Below are 21,783 nucleotides of genomic sequence, written 5' to 3' on the forward strand. Positions count from 1 at the left end.
CGGTACAGCAAGCCGAACAGCGCGCGACAACTCCCTCAAATAGCGTCTCTGGAGCCAGATCTTGTTCGAGCGACCCCACTTCTGCCGACGTCGTCGACAACTTCGCATCTCTCGCTGCTGCTCTCGCATTCGGAGCTCGCCCGTTCAAGATGGTGCCTCGAGTCGCTGTTGCGTTCGAGGCGCTGCCTACAGCCCGAGACTACGACGCGATTCGACCGGACATGGATCGACAACTGCCGTTGCGCAACTTGCACTGGGTTCGCAAGAGCGCTGCGAACCGTTCAATCCGGACTGTCAACGATCTCGACGTCGATTTCAAACCTTTGCACGAGTTTGTAGATCGCTCGACCACGACAACGTCGACGACAAACGGGTCGAGTAGTTTGCTCGAGAGGCCTTACCTGAACCTACTGTTTGTAGTTTGCGATGTAAGTTCCAAGTGTTGATCGTCCCGAATTTCGACTTTGAGAACGATCCTTGACGCTTGATGCGCTCCGACGTTAGGACAATGAAGTGTACCGCGCGACAGTACGAACGCAGATTCGCGAATGGCTCGACAGTGTCATTCACAAGCAACATCAAGAATGGCTCATTGTGCACGTGACGTCGGGCAAAAGTGCAGGGGCCAAATTTTACCAGAGAAAGAGCGGCATCGTCGACAAGATCAAGGCGGATTTCAACACGGGCAAGAAAGATCGGTGCGTCACTTATGTTCGCTCGAATGCTGGCATAAAAAAAAGCTCATCGTTTCACGTTTGAGCAACAGGTGTATTCAAGTTGCACAAGGTGCATCGGCAGACGATCCGACGGCCTGGGCCGAGTTCTCGAACAAAGTGAAAGAAGGCATCATCACGACGTTCGATTCAAATGTGACGCTGTACGAAGAGAACGTGCGCAAGGCAGACAGTCAACGTCAGCTTGAAGGCTGGCATTTCTTGCCATTCTTCCTGCAAAAGGTACCTGCTTCGAGATTAGCCGCAAGCCGAGTTTCTCGAGCACCTTCCCCTGACTCTTTTCCCTCTTGACCCACAGGAATCTCTGGCAGATTCGTTCGAAGCGATGACGCTGTTTGAGGAAGCGCTGATACAGTACGATGAATTAGAAGCTTCCTTCTTTCAAAACCTCAAAGGTATCCTTTCCCTCTCGCTTTTAGCAGTCAGCTTTTGTCGAAAGGCTGACCCGTTCGTCTCGGTGCAGAGCATCGTATATCCTGGATCAACAATGTTGGCGGCCTCTCCGTGGGAGATGACGCTCTACCCCTGCTCTCGACCGCAAACAAACCATATCGCAAGCTGATCGAATCGGGTACGATCTCGGTATTTGACTTCCGGATCTACTTGTTTGCGAGGCAAGCCGAAATGCTGTTCCACCTCGGTCGCACGGTTGAAGTGGCGAGGCGAGGGGCGTATTTCGTCAGTACTTTTGCGCGCACACTGCGCGAACACCAGGCGAGTTTCCTTCTTGCGTCACTCTCTCAAGATTTGCTTCGAGGCTCCAAGCTGACGCTCACAGCGGTATTCGAGGGAAATGTAGAACCTGCTAGGTCAGAACTTTGTCGAGTCTTGGACTTACTCGGCCTGCCTCAACATTGTCGAAATTTGCGAGAACCATCTCGTATCGGACAAGCCAGTCACCCATTTCGTAGCAGTCAAAGCCGAACTCCTCGACCTTGCCAAGAAGCAGGTAAGGCTGCAATCCTTGATACACGCTGGATTACATTGACGAATACCGATACCCTCCCTCGCCTCCGCCTAGCTTGACAAGATTGGCATGGGAGCTGGTCATCTTCCGATGGTTCATCCTTTCTCCATGTCGCTCAACGAGATCGCTCCAAGTCGACCCACGTCCCCTGCCTCGTCACAACCAGCAGAACGTCCTCCAGTCTCTCGAAAAGATTTGCTCGAAGCCATCTCGGATCGATCCGTGTTCGACAAGCTGTACATTGACCTGTCCCACAAGACAATCCAGGCTTACCAATTGAGCGGAAGGAAGAGATGCGCGATCAAGTTGCATGCAGGACTGGCAGGTCTTGAGACGTGAGCGAGCTCCCCTCCTGATCCTTCGCTCGCTCGCTAATGTTGCTCTTTACGGTCCGGCGGCATTTGTGCACAGTCATCGAGCACGACCTGGTGCGGCTCAGAAACTCTTTGCACAACTTCCCGCTCATTACGTCGACTTGCGGTGGACCTGGCTCGAATCGCATCTCCTCGCGCAATGCACCGCATTGCAGACCGAACTCGACATGTCGAAGGAACGCCTCCTGTCAACCCTCGCGCTCATTCGGAGTGGGATCGAGTTTGGAAGCAAACGTTGGAGTTTGCGCGCGTTGCGAGAAGATGGAGACGGGCACGAGAAGGACAAGGAACTTGCGACAACTCTTATGGAGGATGTCTACAAGCTTTCGGCAACTCTCACAAAAGGTACGCTCTCACGAATTTTAATCGGTCGAAATCAATGATCGTGGACGACTGCTGATTCTCTCCCTTTTTTGGGGGCGTGGCGTGAATCCGGAAAGATTTCGCTGCGGTTGCATTTCCTACGTTCTCGATACGTCTTGCCCCGGGCACGGGTGAACGTGCAACTGATGAAGATGGAATCATCGTGACTGCACTTGTGCGAAACTTGCTGCCGACGGTGAGCCTCTTATTCTTTTTGCGCAAACTCGAGAGTGACGCTGACATTGCATCTCGGGAATTGTAGGTCGTTCATGTCGATGAAGCGAGACTCAAATTTTCAACTCGCGATGGCGAGCAAGTCTGGTTCACGTCGGGCAAAGCCGAATTGGCCGCTTCATGCGAAACGGCCATTACGCTCTTCTGTCCAGTACGCCTTCTGTAGCCCTATCTTGCCGACAGCGTCAGATTGATCTTTCTAACTTTCGCTACTTTAGACTGCTGCAACAGGTCGTCTCTCCCTCGAGCTCTCTCAACTTCGATTCTCTCGCATCATCTTTCAGTACTCTCATCGACCGATCTCTGCGCGCAACCTCGCGCCAGACCCTCGTCTCGCCCCGACAGTACCCGATGCGAAGCAACCGTACATCTTGCTCGGTCAAGATTTCCAGGCTGTGCAGATCGAGATCGAGTCTCCGGAAACCAGTCAGTCCCCTACGAATATTCGATGATAATTTTCGCTCTGGCGTACACAAGACTGATGGTCTTTTGTTTCGTATTCTTGCACTGTGCTAGTCCATCTCGATCGGGAGAGACAGGTGGTCATATGTGTCGATCCTGGCAGAAACAGCCTCACAAAGATCTCGCTCGCGTTCGAAATGCTCAATCCGACTATGATGCTCGACAACAAGCGGGCGCGAATGATTGAAGACGGCAAGTCTGGTTCTTCTGCAGCTAGATCACCTGCCGCAGGATCTGATTGTTCCCCTCACGAGCAGGCCATGGCAGTCAACTCGTAACGACTTCTCAAGAAACCGAAAGCACTGTCGTCACTCTTGAGGACTTGCAGCCTTTCAATGTCGTCAAGCTTCAAGTACCATTGACAGGCGAGATCTTGGACGCTATTGTCAAGGTTCGTCTAGTTTCTTGTCCTATTGTGCCGTCTTATCGTCGTCACTGACGCCTGTTCTACAGTTTAATGTTGCTGCAGATTATTCCACGACAAAACGACCAACCCTGAGACGGACTCTGCGGAGATCTTTCACCTACTCTGTCGGATTACCGCTCGCGGTCAATGTGCAAGACTATTTCCGTCGAGACTGGTCAGTCCCCCCAAAGGTATCGGTCTGCTCGAGCTTGTTCTGACAGTCGACTTCCTCGAGCATCCAGCCTCTTGTCCAAGTTTTCTATTACGACTGATGGGTTACAGGGTCTCAAAGTCAAGGATGCAATCTTGCTTGCCCCGACCGAAGTGACCGTCAAGCCGTGTCGAGATGCGACTGCAGCTCCGGTGGTGCGCTCATCTCTCGCTGTCAATTATCCGAATCTATCGACTGAGCACCCTCGATTTTTTGTCTCTCTTCAGAACATCTCGGCAGTTCAAACTGCAAACTTTCTGTTCAAACTCTTTTGCGATCAACCCCATACAGTCAACGGTGCGTCTCCTCTGTCGTTCACTTGAAAGTGGACAGACTGACAACGTATGACTTCCTGCAGGTCTCATGAGGCTAGTCCTTCATTACTCGTCAATCGAAGATCGTGAGTGGAATGTCGACAACAAGATTCAATCGGAGACTGATCCCTTACTCATGACGAGTCACACAGAAGTCAATGCCCGTATCAGAGACGAGATTGTATCCGAGATCGATGCCAAGACGCAACCGCATTCGCGATGGTTACTCACGACGGTTGGAGGTTCTATCAACCGGTCGGTCGATCTGCGCAAGTACGCCGACTCGCAAGAATTGTCGGAAGTCTCTTTCGATGCTGCGGAATGGAACGAACGAGTCACGAGTTGTACGGCAGACTCGAGCCAACAACAGTCTTTGCTCGAAACGATCGAACGGATCTATCAGGTATCCTGCTCGCCCTTCTTGATTAAACTTCTTCCGTCCGAGAGCTTACACGCAACTTTTGCCGATAACAGAAGCTGTCTAAGTCCACGTCTCCGACAGCGAGCGGGTTCTGGAGAAAACTCGAGATTCCGCTCGACCTGCCTTCGCTCTCGATCCTCAACCTCGTTTCGGTCGTACCTGCAGTTACTCGGATCGAAGTTGGACAACCCATTCCCACGACCGTGACGATCGAGTCGTCGTTCCAATGGCAGCGAGGACCTCAACACGATCTAGTCGAATTGCGGTACGAGGTCGTTTCCAACTCGGTGGAATGGATTGTCAGCGGCAAAACCAGAGGCACAATCACGGTCTCTGTACGTCTACGAGTCCACGTCTTGTTCTCGTATGCATGCTGACTCGAAGTTTTGGTGACCGGTCGTATCACAACACAAAAGGGTTCGGAGCGGGACCATGACATGTCACTGACGCTCATTCCGCTCAAACCTGGAGCTCTGTTCCTCCCCTCGATCTCGATCCAACCGGTCGAGACTGATCCTCAGGCGCGGTTCAGCTGTGAAACTCAGCACATTGCGGCCGCTGCGACGATCGAGGTCCTGCCCGTGCTCATGAAGACCTCTTGGCAAGTCGTGACCAGTGGTCGTTCGTATGGGAACACTGTCTCGGCAATGTAGAGCGAACGAGAAAGCATGTCGTCGTCCTTGCCTAGATTGGGTCCATGCGCACATGACAAACACTCTGGCTCAGCTGCCTTGTACTGTAGTGTTCTCGTGAGAGTACGACCGAGTGTCTCGCCGTGAATGCGTGAGTACAAGAGGAGGGAAAGGAAGAGAGAAAGAGACTGGTCAGGGGTGTGTCTCACCTGAAAAAGTGCGGGGTAGAGGCGATCGAGCTATAAATCCGAAAAATTCTGCCTCACTTTTTGCCTCTCCTTCACCTCGCATCCCAACCAAAGTCAGTCTCTCGCCCTGCATTCATTCCGGCCACTTCCCAGTCCCGCTGAGGAACAGTGAATATTGACTATGCCTCGTTGCGTCGCGCTCGTTGCAGAATGAGCTCCGAGTCTCTCGTCTTCAAGGGCAGGTGAGCCTCGCGTCTTGCGCCCTTCTCTCGCTCATTGCACCGGTCACTGATCTCGCTTCGTTCGTCCTGTCTACAGCCTGGTCGGCCACAAGTGCGCTACTCTACATTCGCTCGTAAACGACGAACTAGTCAGGCTGACAACTTGGCTTGATTCCTCCCTCTCGCTCGTCTCGCTCGCTCTTGCAGGGATGGCATCACCGCGATCGCCACCTCGTCGGAGAACCCCGACATGATCCTTACCGCCTCGCGCGACAAGACCATCATCATGTGGACCCTCACCCGTGACGACTCGTCGTTCGGATACCCCAAGCGCATCCTCCACGGACACAACCACTTCGTCTCGGACGTTGTCGTCTCGTCCGACGGACAGTTTGCCCTCTCGTCCTCGTGGGACAAAACCCTCCGTCTCTGGGACCTCAACACTGGATTGACCACCCGCCGCTTCGTCGGACACACCTCGGACGTCCTCTCGGTCTCGTTCTCGGCTGACAACCGTCAGATCGTTTCGGGATCGCGTGACCGCACCATCAAGCTCTGGAACACCCTCGGCGAGTGCAAGTTCAACATCCAGGAGGACGGCCACTCCGAGTGGGTCTCGTGCGTTCGCTTCTCGCCCAACCCCCTCAACCCCGTCATCGTCTCGGCTGGATGGGACAAGGTTGTCAAGGTACGTGTCTCTTGTCCTGCTCTTTCTGCTCTGCGTTTCCTTCGATCATCGAAAATCCGACGACGACACTCGCCCGCCTATCGACCTGCTTGTTCCCTCCGCGTTTACCGGGATGACCTTTTACTTGTGTAAATATTTGCTACTTCAGAGGGACCATCTATCCCTATGAGAACATCAACTTTTTCCACCAAGATCGCTGATTCAAAACGGTGGGAACAAGCAAGGCATTGGCGCCCAGACCCATCAGCAGAAACCAATATGCAACAGTCTGAACACTCGCGCTGACGCTCTTTAGATTCTGTTGTGTCACAGGTTTGGGAGCTCTCCAAGTGCAAGCTCCGCACCAACCACTTTGGCCACACCGGTTACATCACGACCGTCACCGTCTCGCCCGATGGTTCGCTCTGCGCTTCGGGAGGCAAGGACTCGATCACGATGCTCTGGGACCTCAACGAGGGCAAGCACCTCTACTCGCTCGAGGCTGGAGGAGACACGATCAACGCGCTTGTCTTCTCGCCCAACCGTTACTGGCTCTGCGCCGCCGTCGGATCGAGCATCAAGATCTTCGACCTCGAGTCCAAGTCGATCGTTGACGAGCTCCGCCCTGACTTTGTTAACGTTTCTGCGGGAGCCCGCGAACCCGACTGCACGAGTCTGTCAGTTTTTTCACTCTCTCATCTCGATCAGGGCTCCCTGGCACGGCTTTCACCCATGCTTTGCCACGGGAACCCCCTGGTGTCGAACACCCTATCAGGAATGGAAGCGCTGACCGATTCCTTTTTGTTTTTCTTTTTCGTCAAACAGCGCTTGGTCCGCTGACGGTTCGACCCTCTTCGCCGGTTACACCGACAACGAAGTTCGCGTCTTCTCGGTCGTCGCCTAAACGCAACACCATCGATAGAAGAGAGAAGAAGGGGAAAAAAATTTGTCGTAAAATATGTAGTAACTTCTGCTCGTGTTTCGTCGCAATCGACCAAGCAGTCTCGCAGGCTACATTTTTGGCAAGGGTACAACAAACCTCTCTGGAATCTTTCGTGAGAGACGGGAGAGAATGATAAGAGAAAATTATGCTCGGCGCTCGGCGTGCACATATTCTCGGCTGCAAATTGTCGACTTTTGATCACACAGAGTTGACTGCACTCGAAACAACCCTACCACTTCTTCTGTAATTGTGGCATCTGGTTTGATCCACCGGAATAGTACTTGAATTCCCCATTTAACCAATAACGGAGAAGACGCGTAACCTCGTTGTAGGAGGAATCGCAGAAGAGACTCCTAAGAGTTGTTGTGCACCAGAGCGTCAGTACAGTGTGCAGGGCGGCGTAGGGAGCCCAGGAGACATATACGATCGTGCACCTACCCCGCTCGCACCGCTCGTCTCCCCTGACCGATCTTTGATTGCGTTGCCTGATCGCAGGTTCGCCGTTCGACTGCTGCGATGCCGAAGCGTAAACAAGAGGTTTCCTCGGATTTCGAGGAAGACTCCGATGATTCGCATGCGCCGTATTCCGGACGACGCTCTTCCACTGCTGGCTCTCGCCAGACCCGTCGCTTGCGTCGCTCCTCTGGAGGAGACGAACAGGACGCCGACACGCCAGAGTCTTCTGGCGCATGGAGCATCACGATTGATCTCTGTGACAACTTGGTCAACTACGAGTGGCAGAAGCGACTTTACTACCGCTTCGAGTCTCTCCGAACAGACGCCTTGTTCGTCCTAGCCGAGGATATCAAGGAGGAGATTCAATCCTTCGCCGATGCGAAAGGCTTCAAGAAAATCAGCAAAGGGGTGAAAGAACAGATCAAGAACGTCGAATTGAAAAGTTGGACCTGGTCCATGCCGGACTTTCGCCAGATACGACCGAGGATGAAGCGGTGGAAATCGTGAGGATTTTTGGCCCCGTCTCAGATCGGGTCGAAGGAGTGCGAGGTTGATCGCGCGATCGATCATCGCACCGAAGCTTCCGAGCTGCAGTCTTGAGTGGGAGAGCTGCAGTCTCAAGTCGGAATCTGCGATGATCGATCGCGCTATTAGTCTCGCCCTCCCTCGACCCAATTTCACGATTTCTACCGCTTCATCCTCGGTCGGATTCGGCGAAATTCCTGCAAGGATGAGGTCCAACGTTTAGATTCTGACGTTCTTGATTTGTTTTTTTTATCCCTTTGCTGATTTTCTTCAAGCCTTTCTCATCGGCCAAGGACTGGATCTCATTCTTGATCTCTTCAACGAGCACGAACGAGGCGTTTCCTTCGAGAGACTCGAAGCGGTGATAAAGTCGCTTCTGGCCACTCGTATTTGACCAAGTTGTCGCGGAGATCGATAGTGTTGCTCCATGGGCGAGAAGACTCTTGTGCGTCGTCGACCTGTTCGCCGATTCCAGAGGAGAAACACGAGCGACGGGTTCGGCGAGAGCCATCAGTGGAAGAGGGTCGTCCGTAGTGCGGCGCGTGCGAGCCGTCCGAGTCTTCTTCAAGTCCAGAAGAAACCTCGTGTCTGCGTTTCGGCATTGTAGCGGTCGAGCGGCGAACCTGCGATTAGGCAACGCATTGGAAGAATCGGTCTGGGGAGACGAGCGGTGCGAGCGGGGTAGGTGCCTCACGAAACCTCGAGGGCTAACGCACAAGCCTTCGAAGAAAGAGCCCGAGGGTCACTGGGAGAAGAAAGGACCTTGAGTGTCAGTCCATCCAGAGAGATGACGCGCGGTCAGAGGGGCGAAGAGGTGTTGATCGATAGAAGAGAGTTTTTTGAGGGAGGGAAAATATTGTCGTAAAATTTGGTTCGTCACAATCGACAAGCAGTCTCGCAGGCTACATTTTTTGCAAGAGTACATACTACTCTCGATTCTTCTGTGAGAGATTGAGGGAATGACAAGAGACGATGCGTCCGATCAAATCACTCGGCTCGCACACACTCTGCTGTGGATCGTCAACGTTGCTCAGAGAATCGAATGCATTCGAAAACGGTTACTAGCCACTCTTCTGTGCTCGACCTATCTGTTTTTGTTTTGTTTCATAGTCCTTGCAAGAAATCCTGCAAGCCGAGTCCCGCTCCTCCACTTGCACCTTGATCCTGCTTCTTCTTGGCCAACAGTTCGGCGAGTCCTGATGGTTGTTTCGGTCGTTTCCGTTTCTTCGAGGCGAGTTTCGAATCGAGACTCGTGGTCGAATCTTTCGATGGCACCGATGCTGTCGATGTTGGTGGCGGTAATGGCGCAGGCGATGCAGAAGTAGAAGTAGATGTGGGTGTGGAGCCAGGTCGCTTAGCTGTGGACATCGAAGGAGAAGCAATCGCTGGTTTCGGTGCGAGCGTAGGTCTCTCACGAGAAGTGGTCGGTCCGGTCAATTTCGGTGGCGTTTCCGCTCTCGTTGCGTCACGCATCACCTTCTTCGAAATCGAGACTTCGGGATTCGGTCGTTTCGTAGTAGTGAGGGGTTGAGGAAGGGTGGTCGTGTGTGAACTGAATGCGGTCGGGTGACAAGCTGCATCTCGCGCTCGTTTCGCTTCAAGTTTCCTCCGTTTCTTGCAAGACTCGAACGCAGCTTTCCCTCGTGGTGCTTGACCATTCGAGTTCATCGAGTCTTGAATCCTGCGAGTGACCGTTCGACATCCTTCGCAACGAAGCCACAACGATCCACTCTCGGTCCAGTACGATCCGTTGATCCCTCCAACGATTTCAGCTCTGCACGTGTTGCATTTTGTCCACAATTCGTTCTGTGCGAGTCCAGGACGTTTCGAGGCGAGCGAGTGAGTCGAGATTGATGAGAGCGAAGGGATTGGCGCAAACAGGAGAGGCAGCTTGTCGAGGTAGCTCAGGGTGATAGAGTCCACCGTAGCTTCCATCTTGTCGCCGTCGAGTCTGTTCGCGCTAGGTGATTGGTATTAAACAGGAGTTCGTGATTCAACAAAGTCTTCTTCATCTCTAAACCGCTTACATGCCTCGAAACAAGCTAGTATTCGTATACCAGCCCAAGCATATGGCTTTCAAGATGCTGCCTGCCTCCATGGTGGCTGTCGACAAACTATAGCTAGACATGCGGGCGCCGTGAAGCCGCTCGTGACAAGTACTGCTCATGCCACCCACACACCCAGCTTGCTTCTCGGCCGGTTACGCGGAGCCCAGTATCAACTCGGCGCGTGCGCGATCACTCCTGAATGGACATCCGGGATAGGCCAGTGCGCGATCCACGAATGCGTTTCTTGCGCGAACCTCCTCTCTTGCTGTCTCGGCTGACTCGGCTCGGCTTTCTTTCATTGAAGACTACGGCTATCGGGACACATGCGGCTTGGGATATTAGGACTTGTTGCACAGGGGGAAAAGGGATGGGCGCAAACAGCAAGAGGAGCGCGAGAAGCGGTGTGAGTACGGAGCACGGTACCCGTGCCACTGTTTCTCTTTATCGGACCCCCCGTAAACACGGACCCGGAACCGGAGTCGGATTCACGTCTTCTTTGGGACTCTATTCGAGGGTTCCTTCTTTTTCGACCGCATGACTCGTGATCGTATCTTTCACCTCGGCGTGCTAGTCCCCCTTGCTTGTTCTCCCTCTTGACCATATCCAGGGATGCCTCGCCCTCGAAGCGTCTCTGAGGGACACAAGGCTGTCAGAAGAAGCATGAGGGGAACGGTCCCTCGTCATCAGAGTTGCGAGGCAGTTGAGTTTCTTCCTCCATCCTGTGCTGTTTTCTTCGAATCGATAAACCACTCACCTTGCTCGTCACCCGGCCACAGTGTCGCAGACGCAAATCTAAATGCAGTCGAACCATTCCTTGCGCTGGATGCCTAGAGCGAGGTCAGGAATGCGTATGGACATCAAAGCCAATGTCCGTTAGGTTCCCTCTCTTTGTGCGTCACCCTAACGGCTGACACAATCAGATCGCTCTTAGGGATGTGGTGCAAGCTCCAGTGGGCCCCGAGACTGTGATCGAGAATCGGGCCGAGATTGAACGGCTCAAAAAGGTCGTGCGTCAACTCGAGGCGATGATTGCAGAACAGGAAGCCGAACGAGCAGCCTGCCTCCCACCTACTCCACCATACGAAACGTTCCCATTGTATTTTGGTGGCAACCTGTCCCAAGCTGCGGACGATTACTTTGCTCGATTGAACGAAGGAGGAAGCTCGCATGGGTCCGACATTCCCGTCTCGCCTCGCAACACTCGCTTTCGTGATCCTTATGTCGTCCCTCAGATAGTTCCACAACTCCCGAACCCCGAAATCTCTTCACATCCTTGGTCGATGCATGCTCGCGGCTCGACCTGGCCAGAGAATGAGACTGTTCTCCCTCCTCCTCATCGCGCTCAGAACCTCGACTCGTACTTCCCCCTCCCGCTGTCGCAACCGATTCCAATCTCGACGGGACAGCAAGATCAACTCGCTCAATTCGCGCACCGGTTCGACCACCATCACCGTCAATCGACACTGCCAAACTTGTCCTCGTTCAAGGACAGAACCTCGTCTTTCAAAATTTTCGATACTCGTTCCTCGATCTATCCCTTCTCTGAACCGGATTCCGACGTACACATGGCGCAGTCCGTCCCCCAAAACGTTCCGGTAGAGAACCAGGTTCAAGCTCAAGTTTCCGAAGAGGGTTGGTTAGGAATGGGACAGCTTGATGGACCGGTTATCGTTTAGTGACGTCTTTCTTTTATCTTTGAATGTAATTCTCTCGCAGGTCGAGAGGAGAGTCTCGGATTACCCTATGTACACTTTATCTGTGCGATTTTTCTGTAACGATGATATCTGCGACTCGCGCGTCTGTACTCTTCCTCACGAAGATTGCCCATGTACCCTCTTGTCTTCCTCTTTGCGCAAGCAGAGAGCGAGTGTACTTCAAGTGAGAAGCTCATGATCAAGCACGAAATATTACAGATTCTCAGGGTTCTGCTCCATTCATACAATTTGTTCAAAGAGAAGAACTCACCCTCTCGAAAACGCACTCGGAGGTATTATCGTCGAGCGGTGGCCTAGGGAAGTCGCGCTCTTCGGCTCCACACCGCCCCCACTCGACTTCATCCGATATGGACATCGACAAGACTCGCAAAGTTCGCTGGGCTCGGAACGACGACGTCGGACACGTAGAAGATGCTCACGGACGTCCGAGTGACGAGAATGGATCGCTTGGAGAAGCGGAAGAGGCAGAGGTTGTCGAAGATGCGACCATCACGCTTGCCATCACTTCGCTTCGTGGAAGGCTAGGATGCGCTTACTACGAAGCTTCGACAAACAAGCTTCACTTTCTCCAGGATCAGCTCGATTCGAGCGAATTTGATCTTGCAAGCCTCGGTACTGACTCTTCGCTAGCTTGGTACCCGCTCGCACGCGGACAAGGCAATTCTGCTCACGATCGCTTGATCCATTCTGCTCTGCAGTGCTCGAACAGTTGCTCCCTACCAACGTCCTCTCGCCTTCGAACGCGGATGCCAATTTCTCGGCATTCCTCGAAGAAACGCTCTCTTCCCTGCCTGCTGCTCCTTCTGCTTCGTCTTCGCTGTCTGCGTCTCTCTCGGACCTTCCAACTCGACTCGAGATTCGTCCGGCTCGTGATTTTTACGCTGGACATGGGCGTCGTGCACTTTCTACGCTCAACGTTCGTGAAGGGGCTTGGTACGCTGACGCAGAAGGAGATGGACCGAGCAGCGATCATGACTCAGAGGATACTACATATGGCATTCCGAACCGAGGCGGAACCCTCGAGAATGACTCGCTCAGGAGAAACCGAGATTTGCGCTTGGAGTCTTTCATCAACGGCCCCGAAAGCAGTCCTCTGGCTGTGAGCTATTATCCTCCTGCTTCATATCAAGGCTTGTCTCTGATATATGTCTCTTCGACTGCAGCTTGGATGTGCAGGCGCGCTTGTCAGCTGGATCACCAGGACAAAAGCAGCCGAGGGAGATCTCGAAGCCGCTCAGTTTGACCTCGCTGGTCTCGAACTGATGAAGCTGTCAGTAATGCGGCAATACCTCTCTCCGTACGGCGAGACTGACACTGGAAAGGCTGGACAGTGACCGAGTGATGCTGATCAACGCCGAATCGCTCACGTTTGGATCTTCTACTGTTCAACACGGAATCTGGGTTCTCGATTGACACGGTACTTACAGCTCGCTGCAAATCTTCGAGCAAGAGGCTCATGCCTCGATGCATGCAGCGCGAGGCAGAGAAGGACTTTCCATCTTCAGTAAGTTCCGCGGGATGTGCGTCTCGCACCGGACTTGACGATGTTCTTTCCTAGACATTCTCAACCTCACGAGATCGAGCCTTGGATCATCCCTCATGCGCCAATGGCTCATTCGTCCATCTCTCGAATTGAGCGTGATTGAGCAACGACATGAAACTGTTGCCTGTCTGCTGAGACCTGAAAATGGTACGCACAGTTGCCTCATTCACATTCACGAACTCACTGTCCTGCCTGTTCCTCAGCTGCCCCCGCCGATACAATTCGTTCCCATCTCAAGTCTGTCAAAAACCCCAACAAGGCGGTTCTGACATTGTTGCATGGACGAGGCAAGCTGCGAGAATGGACCACTCTCTATCAGGTAGACTGACACCGTTGGCTTCTTATCCATTGCGATAGAGCTGCTGATGTTGAGGGCTCGCTTCTTTCTAGATGGTTTATTCGTCGATTCTGATTCGAGACGCTGCTCTCGTGCTGGTCCGTTCCAGCAGATACAACGCCATTGACAAGGCAATCTTCTTCTTTTGGAGTTTTCGTGTCGGCCGCTAGTGCTGACAGGAGATCTGGACTTAGGCGATTCACTCGATCGAAAGCGTAGCATTTCGCGAAATTGGCGAGATGATGAATCAAGTTGCAAGTCGGAATCACGCTTGGAGCACATCCTCTTGTGAGCGCGCGCTGATTTTGGTCTTGCGAAAGATCGATTGGGAGTCGAGCGCGTTGCAGAAAGGCAGAGTCTGTGTTCGGCCCGGTGTCGATTCTGAGTTGGACAAGCTACGACGTCAACTGAATGGACTCCCTACTCTGCTCGTAAGTCCAATCCAGTATCTAGATTGAGATTGATTGTAACTGATCCTACCGCCGGGTGAGTCGCGTTAGTCAAATATTGCGAAGGATTTGTCGATGCGAGTTCCGGAAGAGATCGTCTCGGACCTCTCTTTTGTCTACTTTCCTCAGCTTGGGTACTTGATCCGTACTCCGCCCACAACGACCGCTCAACAACTCGAGGGGGCTCTCTCATCTTCCTTCGAGTTCCAGGCGAGTCTCAACCTGCCGTTCGATTCTGCTCGATGATCACTGATACCTTGACTTGTGGACTCCAGTTTGAAGGAGACAATTCTGCGTACTTCAAGAACGATCGATGTCGCGACTTGGACCTCCATGTCGGAGATCTACAGAGCCTGGTAGTCGGTAAGCCTGGCAATTGCTGAATCTTCGTGACCCAAGCTGGATCCGAGCGTCGCTTCGCCTTGTTGCAGACAAGGAAATCGAGATTGGTAGGCAACAACTCTTTCTCGTGAGGGCCGTATACAGCTTCCTGGACTGTGCTCTCGACTTCAGTGCAAGCTCTTGTCGAACGAGTCGAGGTGATTGAAGGAGCGATCCAGGCGACGAGTCGGGTACTCGCTGAACTCGATTGGTATGCCCACGACTCGCGATCAAGGTTACTTCTGGTATTGATGTCTGGATTGACACAGTCTCCTCGCGTTTGCTGAAGCCGCACGGGACAATCACTGGAGTTGCCCGATCATGACTGAAGAACCAGTGTGCAGGATCTCCGGGTCCGTCCAATCTGCCTGTCCCTTCATGGCGCTGCATCACCCTAATAAGTCCTTCGTCCAGAGGAAGGCATCCGCTTGCAGAGCTTTGCAGTCCGACAGGCTTCATCAAGAACGATGTCGATCTGGTCTGCTGACTCGTTCACTTGTCAAGCGCGTCTCGATCCGCCTTGAACATTGACACAGAAAAGAGTTCTATATCATAGATTGGCGGGAGAGGAGACGGATGGAGTACTGTCCATCAGGACGAGTCCACAGGAAACATCGAGCACGGCTCCGACTCGGGCAAAAGCATGATCATCATTGCGGTCATTTCCATCTCTCGAATCGCATGTCCCGTTCTGCCGCTAATCCCTCTTACTGACTCAGGGTGCCAACTTCAGTGGAAAGAGCGTCTACCTGAAACAGATCGCCCTCATCACCTATCTGGCCCACATCGGTTGGTGGAACTATCTCGTTCTTTGCGTTGCTGACCATGAGCCGACTCTTTTCTTTGCAGGCTCATTCGTTCCTGCCGACAAGGCGTTGATCGGACTGACGGATCGGATCATGACTCGAGTCACTACGCGAGAATCAATCACTCGAGTACAAAGGTATTGAGTTTCTCGCGAGAGCTTCACTGAGCCGACGAAATCCTCCTTTGCAGGGAGCTTCCGCCTTCATGATCGATCTGCAACAAATGTCGTGAGGGAGTACAAATCGCTCAATTGCACATTCCCCTCCATCCCGAACTCGCTGATCAAATGTCTGCAGGTACATGCTTCGCAACATGACGCCACGCTCACTCCTCGTCATCGACGAGTTTGGCAAAGGCACAGATTCAAGTGACGGCGCTGGCCTGTTCTGTGGGGTCATCGAAATGCTTCTCAACCTTGGTCGCAACACCGTGCGCCGTTCATTAGGGGCCCAGCGTATTCGTCATTCCCGCGAGCTAAGACTATACCTACTGAGCATCTCTACAGCCTCGAACTGCGGTGGCAACGCATTTTCAATGTGAGTTCCCTGTCCCAGAACAGAGCGCACTCGAAGCGCTGAACTTCTCTCTCTTTGCTGTAGCGGTGTTTGCGAACGGGCTCCTCTCGCGAACTCTACCTGCCCATCTCGCCCACATGCAGGTCATGATCGATCCTGATGCTTCTCTCGGATCGAGCTCGATGCGACGATCGAACTCAAGTTCATCCTCGAGCTCGAACCGAACGTATGGGGTCGAGAGTCTCACCTACTTGTACCGGTACGCACCTATGCCTGTACTTTCAGAGAGAGAGTTGAAAGGCACACGCTGAGCATCCACATAAACCCCCAGTCTCGCTCCAGGGTTGATGACCCGTTCTCATGCGGCTGCATGCGCCCAAGCGTTCGACATTCCAATCCGAATCGTCACACGTGCCGAAATCGTTACACAGGCTCTCATCAATTTTGACCTCGATACGGTCTTGCGGGGAGATTCAGCAGAGGATAATGACTCGACTGTTTGTCAATTGGAAGAGAAAGAGATTCGAGAGGGTGAAATGTTGGCGAACACGTTTGTCGAGTGGGATTTGGACGAGTTGGAGGGAGCAAAGGGTGAATGCGATTTGGGAGAGATCAAGCAAACTTTGCTCGACATGCTTGCTTGATGGATCGGAACACGCGTGCTGGGTGGGAAGAAGAGATGGGAGGCAAAGCTTGCTCAAGATTCTGTTGCGAGTTTACGCTACACTAGTATCCTAGCTGGAATTTACTTTCGTAAACGACGAGCCGACTGTAGTTTGCACGCCATCATGAGAGAGGAGGAGAGCCAGAGAACTAGAAAGGGATGATTTTTTGTTCTCTCTGATCAGCCTCTCGTTCATGCAAGATGGGATTCTTACACTAGGGCATGCTCTATGGTAATACATAAACGAGGGGGGGAGAGAGTAATTGTGTGAGGTGTTTCAGAGTTTCTGCGAGGCGTGAGAACCCAAGTCGCCAGCGAGGCACGTCGGGATTTGCCCTCCGTCTCGCCTGCCGACCTAGTACCCCAGCCATGTCGACCGGAAAAGGTACACCACCCCCGTTATGCTCCGCCTAGCAGTGCTCCTTCATGCCGCGCGTCCAGTGCTGACCCCCGCTCGTCCTTGAAACCCTGAAACTTTTTCGTTCGTCGTGCAAAAACTCGATCTCGCTTCGTTCGCCCCCTCGACCTCCGACTCGCGCCTTTCCGCCGTACTCTGTACTCGTTGTACTTCGATGTCGTCGTCACTTTCAGCCGCAGCGAAGCCGCAGGATGTCAAGGCCAAGGTCAGCTTTCCGACCTCGAAGGGGTTCCTCGACCCACAGCCCTCCTCTCCGTCTCTCGCGGGTCACCTAGGGCACTGCACAGAGGAGAGACGGGAGATGGAGAGGGAACGGTGGTCGAGAAACCCCTCCTCCGGAAGGAGAGGATGTGTGATTTCGGATGTTGACTATGAGGCGATTGCGTTTCCTTTAACAGGCGGCCAAGAAGGCTGCTCTCAAGGGCACCTCCTCGACCAAGTTGTCCAAGGTTCGCACCTCGGTCACCTTCCACCGGTGAGCTAGACGATCCTTTACAACCGAAAAGTTGCTGCGGGGGCGATGTCGAATGGGAATGGGAACGGCAAGCGGACGCACCGAGGTGGAGACGTAGCGACCTGAGGGGGGAATTGGCACGAATCGCTGCAGCGTTACTGACTCACAACTGCGTACGACCATGCTATCCCAACTTCGCCCCTCTCTCGACCTTTGTACTCCGCCTACGAATCGACTTTCATGAACTTCTCTCAATCTCGGCTCTCGACTCACTCGACTCCCGACGACCATGACGGTGTACAATCATCATTGGATTTCGATGAATGTGCAACAACGACAGCCCCAAGACCCTTGCTCTCGCCCGCAAGCCCCAGTACCAACGCAAGGCGGTCTTCTCCCTCCCCCGCATGGATGCTTACCGCACCATCGTTCACCCTTTGAACACCGAGTCGGCCATGAAGAAGATTGAGGAGAACAACACCCTCGTCTTCATTGTCGACATCAAGTCGAACAAGCGTCAGATCAAGGACGCCGTCAAGAAGCTTTACGATGTCAAGGCTGTCAAGATTAACACCTTGATCCGGTACGAAAATTCCCTTTATTCAATGAGCTCGTGGAGGAAATCTGACGTGGTAAATCGATCTTGTTGAAACAGACCCGACGGAAGGAAGAAGGCGTTCGTTCGCTTGGAGGCTGATGTCGATGCTTTGGACGTTGCCAACAAGGTCAGTGTTCCCAAAATCATTCCCCACCCTAAACCTCGTCTACTTCCAAGCAAAGAGGGACTGACGGGATACACTCTTCTTTCAAAATAAACAGATCGGCTTCATCTAAACCATTCATACTTTTGCTTTCTTTGTTGAAAAGTAGTGTGTGCAAGGGTTGTGGGGAAGAAATCGAAACCCATGGGATGGAATACCACGTCGTGACCATCTTGAGAAAAGAACGCAGCTCTCTCTCTCTCCTTTTCTGCGGCTGTCGACAACTCTCCCTTCCCTCGAGAAAAAGTTATTAGAACAAACAGGAAGCGCGTTAGCAAAAGTGTGCCCTCTTTGAACACGAGCACAACGTACTACTTCCTGCTTTCATCCTTTTGATTGGCCTCGCTTCTCTGGCTGCGCTAGAGTTACCTCGCTCGTCCCATGCCTATCACTCAGGTATTCCGAATCAACAAACTCCGGGGGATAGGAGCAGAGCAGAGAGATACCTTCTCCCCCGCTCGATACAAATCACACACTCTCTCTCACTTCCCTTTTAAAATGTATGTCTGTCACGTGGGTCAAGCGAGAGGCCCAAAGAATCCACCTACTGGAGGTGAGGGTCGCAGCCAAAAAAGACAGAAAAAAGAAGAATGACCCAAAACTCTCAAGTTGTCCACGTCCTAGCTCACCCCGGTCCCTTTTCTCTTTTTCAGCACTCCAATCCGGCGTTTTCCCTCTCTTTCGTCAGTGTCCCAAGATCTTATAGCTTGTCCTTAAGAGAGAAGCGAGCTCTGCTTGGTCTGCTGAGATGCCGGTCCAGTAGGTCTTGCGAAAGGGTTTGAAAAAAGGGGATGGTCGCGCCCCAGTGAGCAGTTCTCTCGAAACTCCTTTCTTCAACGTCGTACAGATCATTTGACTCTTCTCTCGACTATCTGCTTTTTCCCCAGTCCTCGAACACTAGACATTGGGAAGTATCGTGTTGGTCTCTACATGGAAGAAAGAGAGCTGTTTTGATTGCTTTGCACGAAAAAGGTCTAAACTGCGAATGTTGACAAAACACTGGGAGAATCTTTCCCCCTCTTGAATGTGGCTTTTTTCTTAGGAGGGAAAAATTCTTTTATTGAGGTCCTTGATCGTTCTTGAGACTCGATCTACCTGCTCTCATCATTTCGTCCGTGATCAACAAGTTTGAAGCGATAACCGCCCTGTTTGATTTTTCCCCCTCATCGTCAATCAGTCTTCTTCGATTTCGGTTTACGACAGGGAAACGAGGGTAAACTGACGAAGAGTGAATCATGTGTCGTTTGACTCGGTAGTTGTCCCAAATTCCTTCCCTGCAATGTCAAGGAACATGAGTAATTGGATCTACGGATCAGAGGGAATTCGTCACAGAAACTTACGTTACTGGATCGAGAGGTTCACCCGTTGCGAGATCCAATCCGACCACATGTCCATCCGCTGCCTCGTCCTGCCAAACAACATTTCCACGGATCAATCTTTTGACTGGAAGAGTTACCGACTTTTTGAGTTTGGTCATTCTTACCTGAAGTGCAACGATCGAATCCTGTACGTCCAAACCAGCATTGACTGCCAAAGTTTTCGGCACGACCAACAAACTGTCGGCAAACGCTTGAACTCCCAATTTCGTCCTTCCCTTCGCAGAACGTTTCGTTTCTTCAATCAAGAACTTGTGGGCCGAAATTTCAAACGCTCCTGCACCGGGCACGAGAGATCCATCTTCGAGTGCGTTCTTGACCGATCTCAATCCATCTCGAACGGCATCGGAAATTTGAGAAATCGTGTGTGCGTTCGGTCCTGCAAAAGCGGGTCACGAACGGAATTTTTTTGAATGTTAGGGATCGAGTACGATTCTTTGTTGTTGCGCACAAAAAAAGGGCAAAAATTCATACCTTTGATCAAGAGTGTGACGGATTTCGGTTGTTTGACCTCTTCGACAAACGTGAATTTCTCCTCGCCCAGAGTGTGTTCGTACACGAGTCCAGCGTACCCGAGTACTGAAGGGTCGAGATCGTCAACCGAGTTTTGTGCCGTTCCTCCACACACCAATTGAAGCCTTTCCATGTTTCGTCGTTTCGCACGCCTCAACGCCATGATGCCTTGTTTCGCCAACATGTCGAGACTGAGGGGATCAATTCCTTTCTGATTGATCACGACAAAGTTCATCTTGTCTCCGATTTCGTTGCCGTCTTTGTCGAGTTGTTGATCGCACACTCGTTGTTTCAGCTCAATGATCTTGCGAACTTTGGCATCCGTGAACTTGCGTTCCGATTCGACCAATTTTTCCCGTTGTTCCGCCGAAGAGTAAAAGAACCCAGAGTTGACCTCGCTGCAAAATACAGTGGTCGACATCCAGTTTGTAGAGCGTGGAAAGAGAGAAAGAGAGAAAGAGAGAGAGCTCACGTCTTTTCGTATTCGAGCGAGACGTTGAGAGTCAAGATGAAACAGTTTTCGAGTCGTTTCGGCATATCGGGATGACGAGGTCCATGATCGAGTACGAGACCTTTGACCAACCTCGTGTCCGTGTCGGTCAAATGTTGCATCTTCATGAGTTCGACCATGTGTAAATCGATCGGTTCAAACTCTGGCTTGTCGTCGATTTGCATCTTTTCTTCATCTGCATCGTTCGAAGAAGAGGTTGAAGGGGTACGAGGTTGTCGAATTGCGAGTACGGCATCGACGATCGATTGACTGAGAGATTTCGCCAACGTCTTGTGAACTTTGGTAGCCAAACTCGTGTACGCGACATTGACAAGAGTTTCATGGTTCGGGTTCAAACCATGTTCGAACGGGACTTTGTAACCGTCGAGGAACGTCGTGAGTGCGTTCTTGGCGACTTCGAGTCCGTCGGCCAAGACTCGGGGGTGGACTCCTTCCGAAGTGTATCGCAATGATTGAGACAAGAGTTCACCTATTATGCCGAGGGGGTGAGCTGTTTGATTCTCTGTGCGCGGTAGGCAAAGAGAGAGAGAGAGAGTTTACCGACGAGGAGCACGACCGAAGTAGTACCATCTCCCGTCATCTCGTCCTGAGCAACGGCGGTTCTTGCGATTAGGGCAGCAGTCGGGTTCTAAAAAAACGCAACAACATTCCGAAAATCGATCAGGAACCGAGAAGGAGAGAGAGAGAGGGTAAAGTTACTTGGATCTGCATCTCGGACAAGAGGACTTTGCCATCTTTCGTCATTTTGAGTTGTCCTGCTCCATCGACGAGCATCTTGAGCGTACCCCTCGGACCTAGGTGTGCAGCAGAGAGTGGAAACGCGGGTCAACAATCGGGTTCCCTCGAACCACACCATTGGCGACTGAGCTGGGAATGGGTGGGCGTACCGAGGTTGGACTTGACGACTTGAGCGAGTCCGGTTGCTCCCGTGACGTTCAGGGAGAAGGCCTGTTGCCTCCTGACTTGTTCCGCACGCGGGTTGAGCAACTCGATCGCAGACCTACGACGCGCAATCCGCTCGTCAGCTTCGGAGGAAGGCACTCTAACACGACTGTCCTCACATGATTGGAGCGAGGCGGTGCGCGAGGGCGTGAAAGAGGCGAGGCGAGCGCGAGGACGATATAGACGTTACAATTCGGATTACAAAACGCGGGAATACAAGGAATAGACTAA

General features: G+C 52.4%; 8 protein-coding genes across 8 annotated transcripts; 6 read left to right on the top strand and 2 right to left on the bottom strand.

Moving 5' to 3' along the window:
• Positions 1–149: 149 nt before the first annotated feature.
• Positions 150–5,139, top strand: TRS130 (transport protein particle complex II subunit TRS130; the record flags this gene model as incomplete). Its single annotated transcript, XM_076679487.1, has 20 exons — positions 150–428; positions 505–698; positions 767–956; positions 1,033–1,129; positions 1,198–1,448; positions 1,534–1,683; positions 1,756–2,036; positions 2,113–2,420; positions 2,516–2,634; positions 2,701–2,823; positions 2,891–3,098; positions 3,189–3,335; positions 3,392–3,525; positions 3,588–3,715; positions 3,783–3,906; positions 3,979–4,048; positions 4,110–4,151; positions 4,218–4,468; positions 4,540–4,821; positions 4,903–5,139. The coding sequence occupies 20 exons, from the start codon at positions 150–152 to the stop codon at positions 5,137–5,139; spliced, it is 3,615 nt and encodes a 1,204-aa protein (XP_076533395.1).
• A 377-nt stretch (positions 5,140–5,516) lies between these two features.
• Positions 5,517–7,098, top strand: JCM15063_002100 (WD40 repeat domain-containing protein; the record flags this gene model as incomplete). The annotated part of the gene is made up of 5 exons (XM_076679488.1): positions 5,517–5,548; positions 5,625–5,639; positions 5,735–6,215; positions 6,528–6,871; positions 7,020–7,098. The coding sequence occupies 5 exons, from the start codon at positions 5,517–5,519 to the stop codon at positions 7,096–7,098; spliced, it is 951 nt and encodes a 316-aa protein (XP_076533396.1).
• Positions 7,099–7,653: 555 nt separating this feature from the next.
• On the top strand, positions 7,654–8,100 carry JCM15063_002101 (uncharacterized protein; the record flags this gene model as incomplete). Its single annotated transcript, XM_076679489.1, has 1 exon — positions 7,654–8,100. The coding sequence occupies one exon, from the start codon at positions 7,654–7,656 to the stop codon at positions 8,098–8,100; it is 447 nt and encodes a 148-aa protein (XP_076533397.1).
• Positions 8,101–9,222: 1,122 nt separating this feature from the next.
• On the bottom strand, positions 9,223–10,053 carry JCM15063_002102 (uncharacterized protein; the record flags this gene model as incomplete). The annotated part of the gene is made up of 1 exon (XM_076679490.1): positions 9,223–10,053. One exon carries the CDS (start codon positions 10,051–10,053, stop codon positions 9,223–9,225), a length of 831 nt encoding a protein of 276 aa, XP_076533398.1.
• Positions 10,054–11,010: 957 nt separating this feature from the next.
• On the top strand, positions 11,011–11,842 carry JCM15063_002103 (uncharacterized protein; the record flags this gene model as incomplete). Its single annotated transcript, XM_076679491.1, has 2 exons — positions 11,011–11,034; positions 11,087–11,842. The coding sequence occupies 2 exons, from the start codon at positions 11,011–11,013 to the stop codon at positions 11,840–11,842; spliced, it is 780 nt and encodes a 259-aa protein (XP_076533399.1).
• A 386-nt stretch (positions 11,843–12,228) lies between these two features.
• MSH5 (MutS family protein MSH5) lies at positions 12,229–16,557 on the top strand (the record flags this gene model as incomplete). The annotated part of the gene is made up of 23 exons (XM_076679492.1): positions 12,229–12,493; positions 12,580–12,980; positions 13,045–13,151; positions 13,213–13,248; positions 13,309–13,385; positions 13,440–13,571; positions 13,628–13,743; positions 13,815–13,919; positions 14,082–14,192; positions 14,262–14,420; positions 14,486–14,573; positions 14,642–14,659; positions 14,724–14,802; positions 14,861–14,944; positions 15,006–15,069; positions 15,148–15,249; positions 15,311–15,380; positions 15,441–15,526; positions 15,588–15,625; positions 15,695–15,827; positions 15,904–15,934; positions 15,998–16,172; positions 16,245–16,557. 23 exons carry the CDS (start codon positions 12,229–12,231, stop codon positions 16,555–16,557), a joined length of 2,790 nt encoding a protein of 929 aa, XP_076533400.1.
• Positions 16,558–16,946: 389 nt separating this feature from the next.
• RPL25 (60S ribosomal protein uL23 RPL25) lies at positions 16,947–18,283 on the top strand (the record flags this gene model as incomplete). The annotated part of the gene is made up of 6 exons (XM_076679493.1): positions 16,947–16,962; positions 17,169–17,200; positions 17,394–17,470; positions 17,790–18,032; positions 18,105–18,174; positions 18,269–18,283. The coding sequence occupies 6 exons, from the start codon at positions 16,947–16,949 to the stop codon at positions 18,281–18,283; spliced, it is 453 nt and encodes a 150-aa protein (XP_076533401.1).
• A 984-nt stretch (positions 18,284–19,267) lies between these two features.
• On the bottom strand, positions 19,268–21,384 carry CCT6 (chaperonin-containing T-complex subunit CCT6; the record flags this gene model as incomplete). Its single annotated transcript, XM_076679494.1, has 8 exons — positions 19,268–19,355; positions 19,434–19,484; positions 19,551–19,618; positions 19,694–19,965; positions 20,061–20,497; positions 20,572–21,079; positions 21,151–21,238; positions 21,310–21,384. 8 exons carry the CDS (start codon positions 21,382–21,384, stop codon positions 19,268–19,270), a joined length of 1,587 nt encoding a protein of 528 aa, XP_076533402.1.
• Between the last annotated feature and the right edge of the window lie 399 nt (positions 21,385–21,783).

Source organism: Sporobolomyces koalae, assembly GCF_050403365.1.
Source record: "Sporobolomyces koalae JCM15063 DNA, S_koalae_JCM15063T_v1_ctg23, whole genome shotgun sequence".
NCBI lineage: Eukaryota > Fungi > Basidiomycota > Microbotryomycetes > Sporidiobolales > Sporidiobolaceae > Sporobolomyces > Sporobolomyces koalae.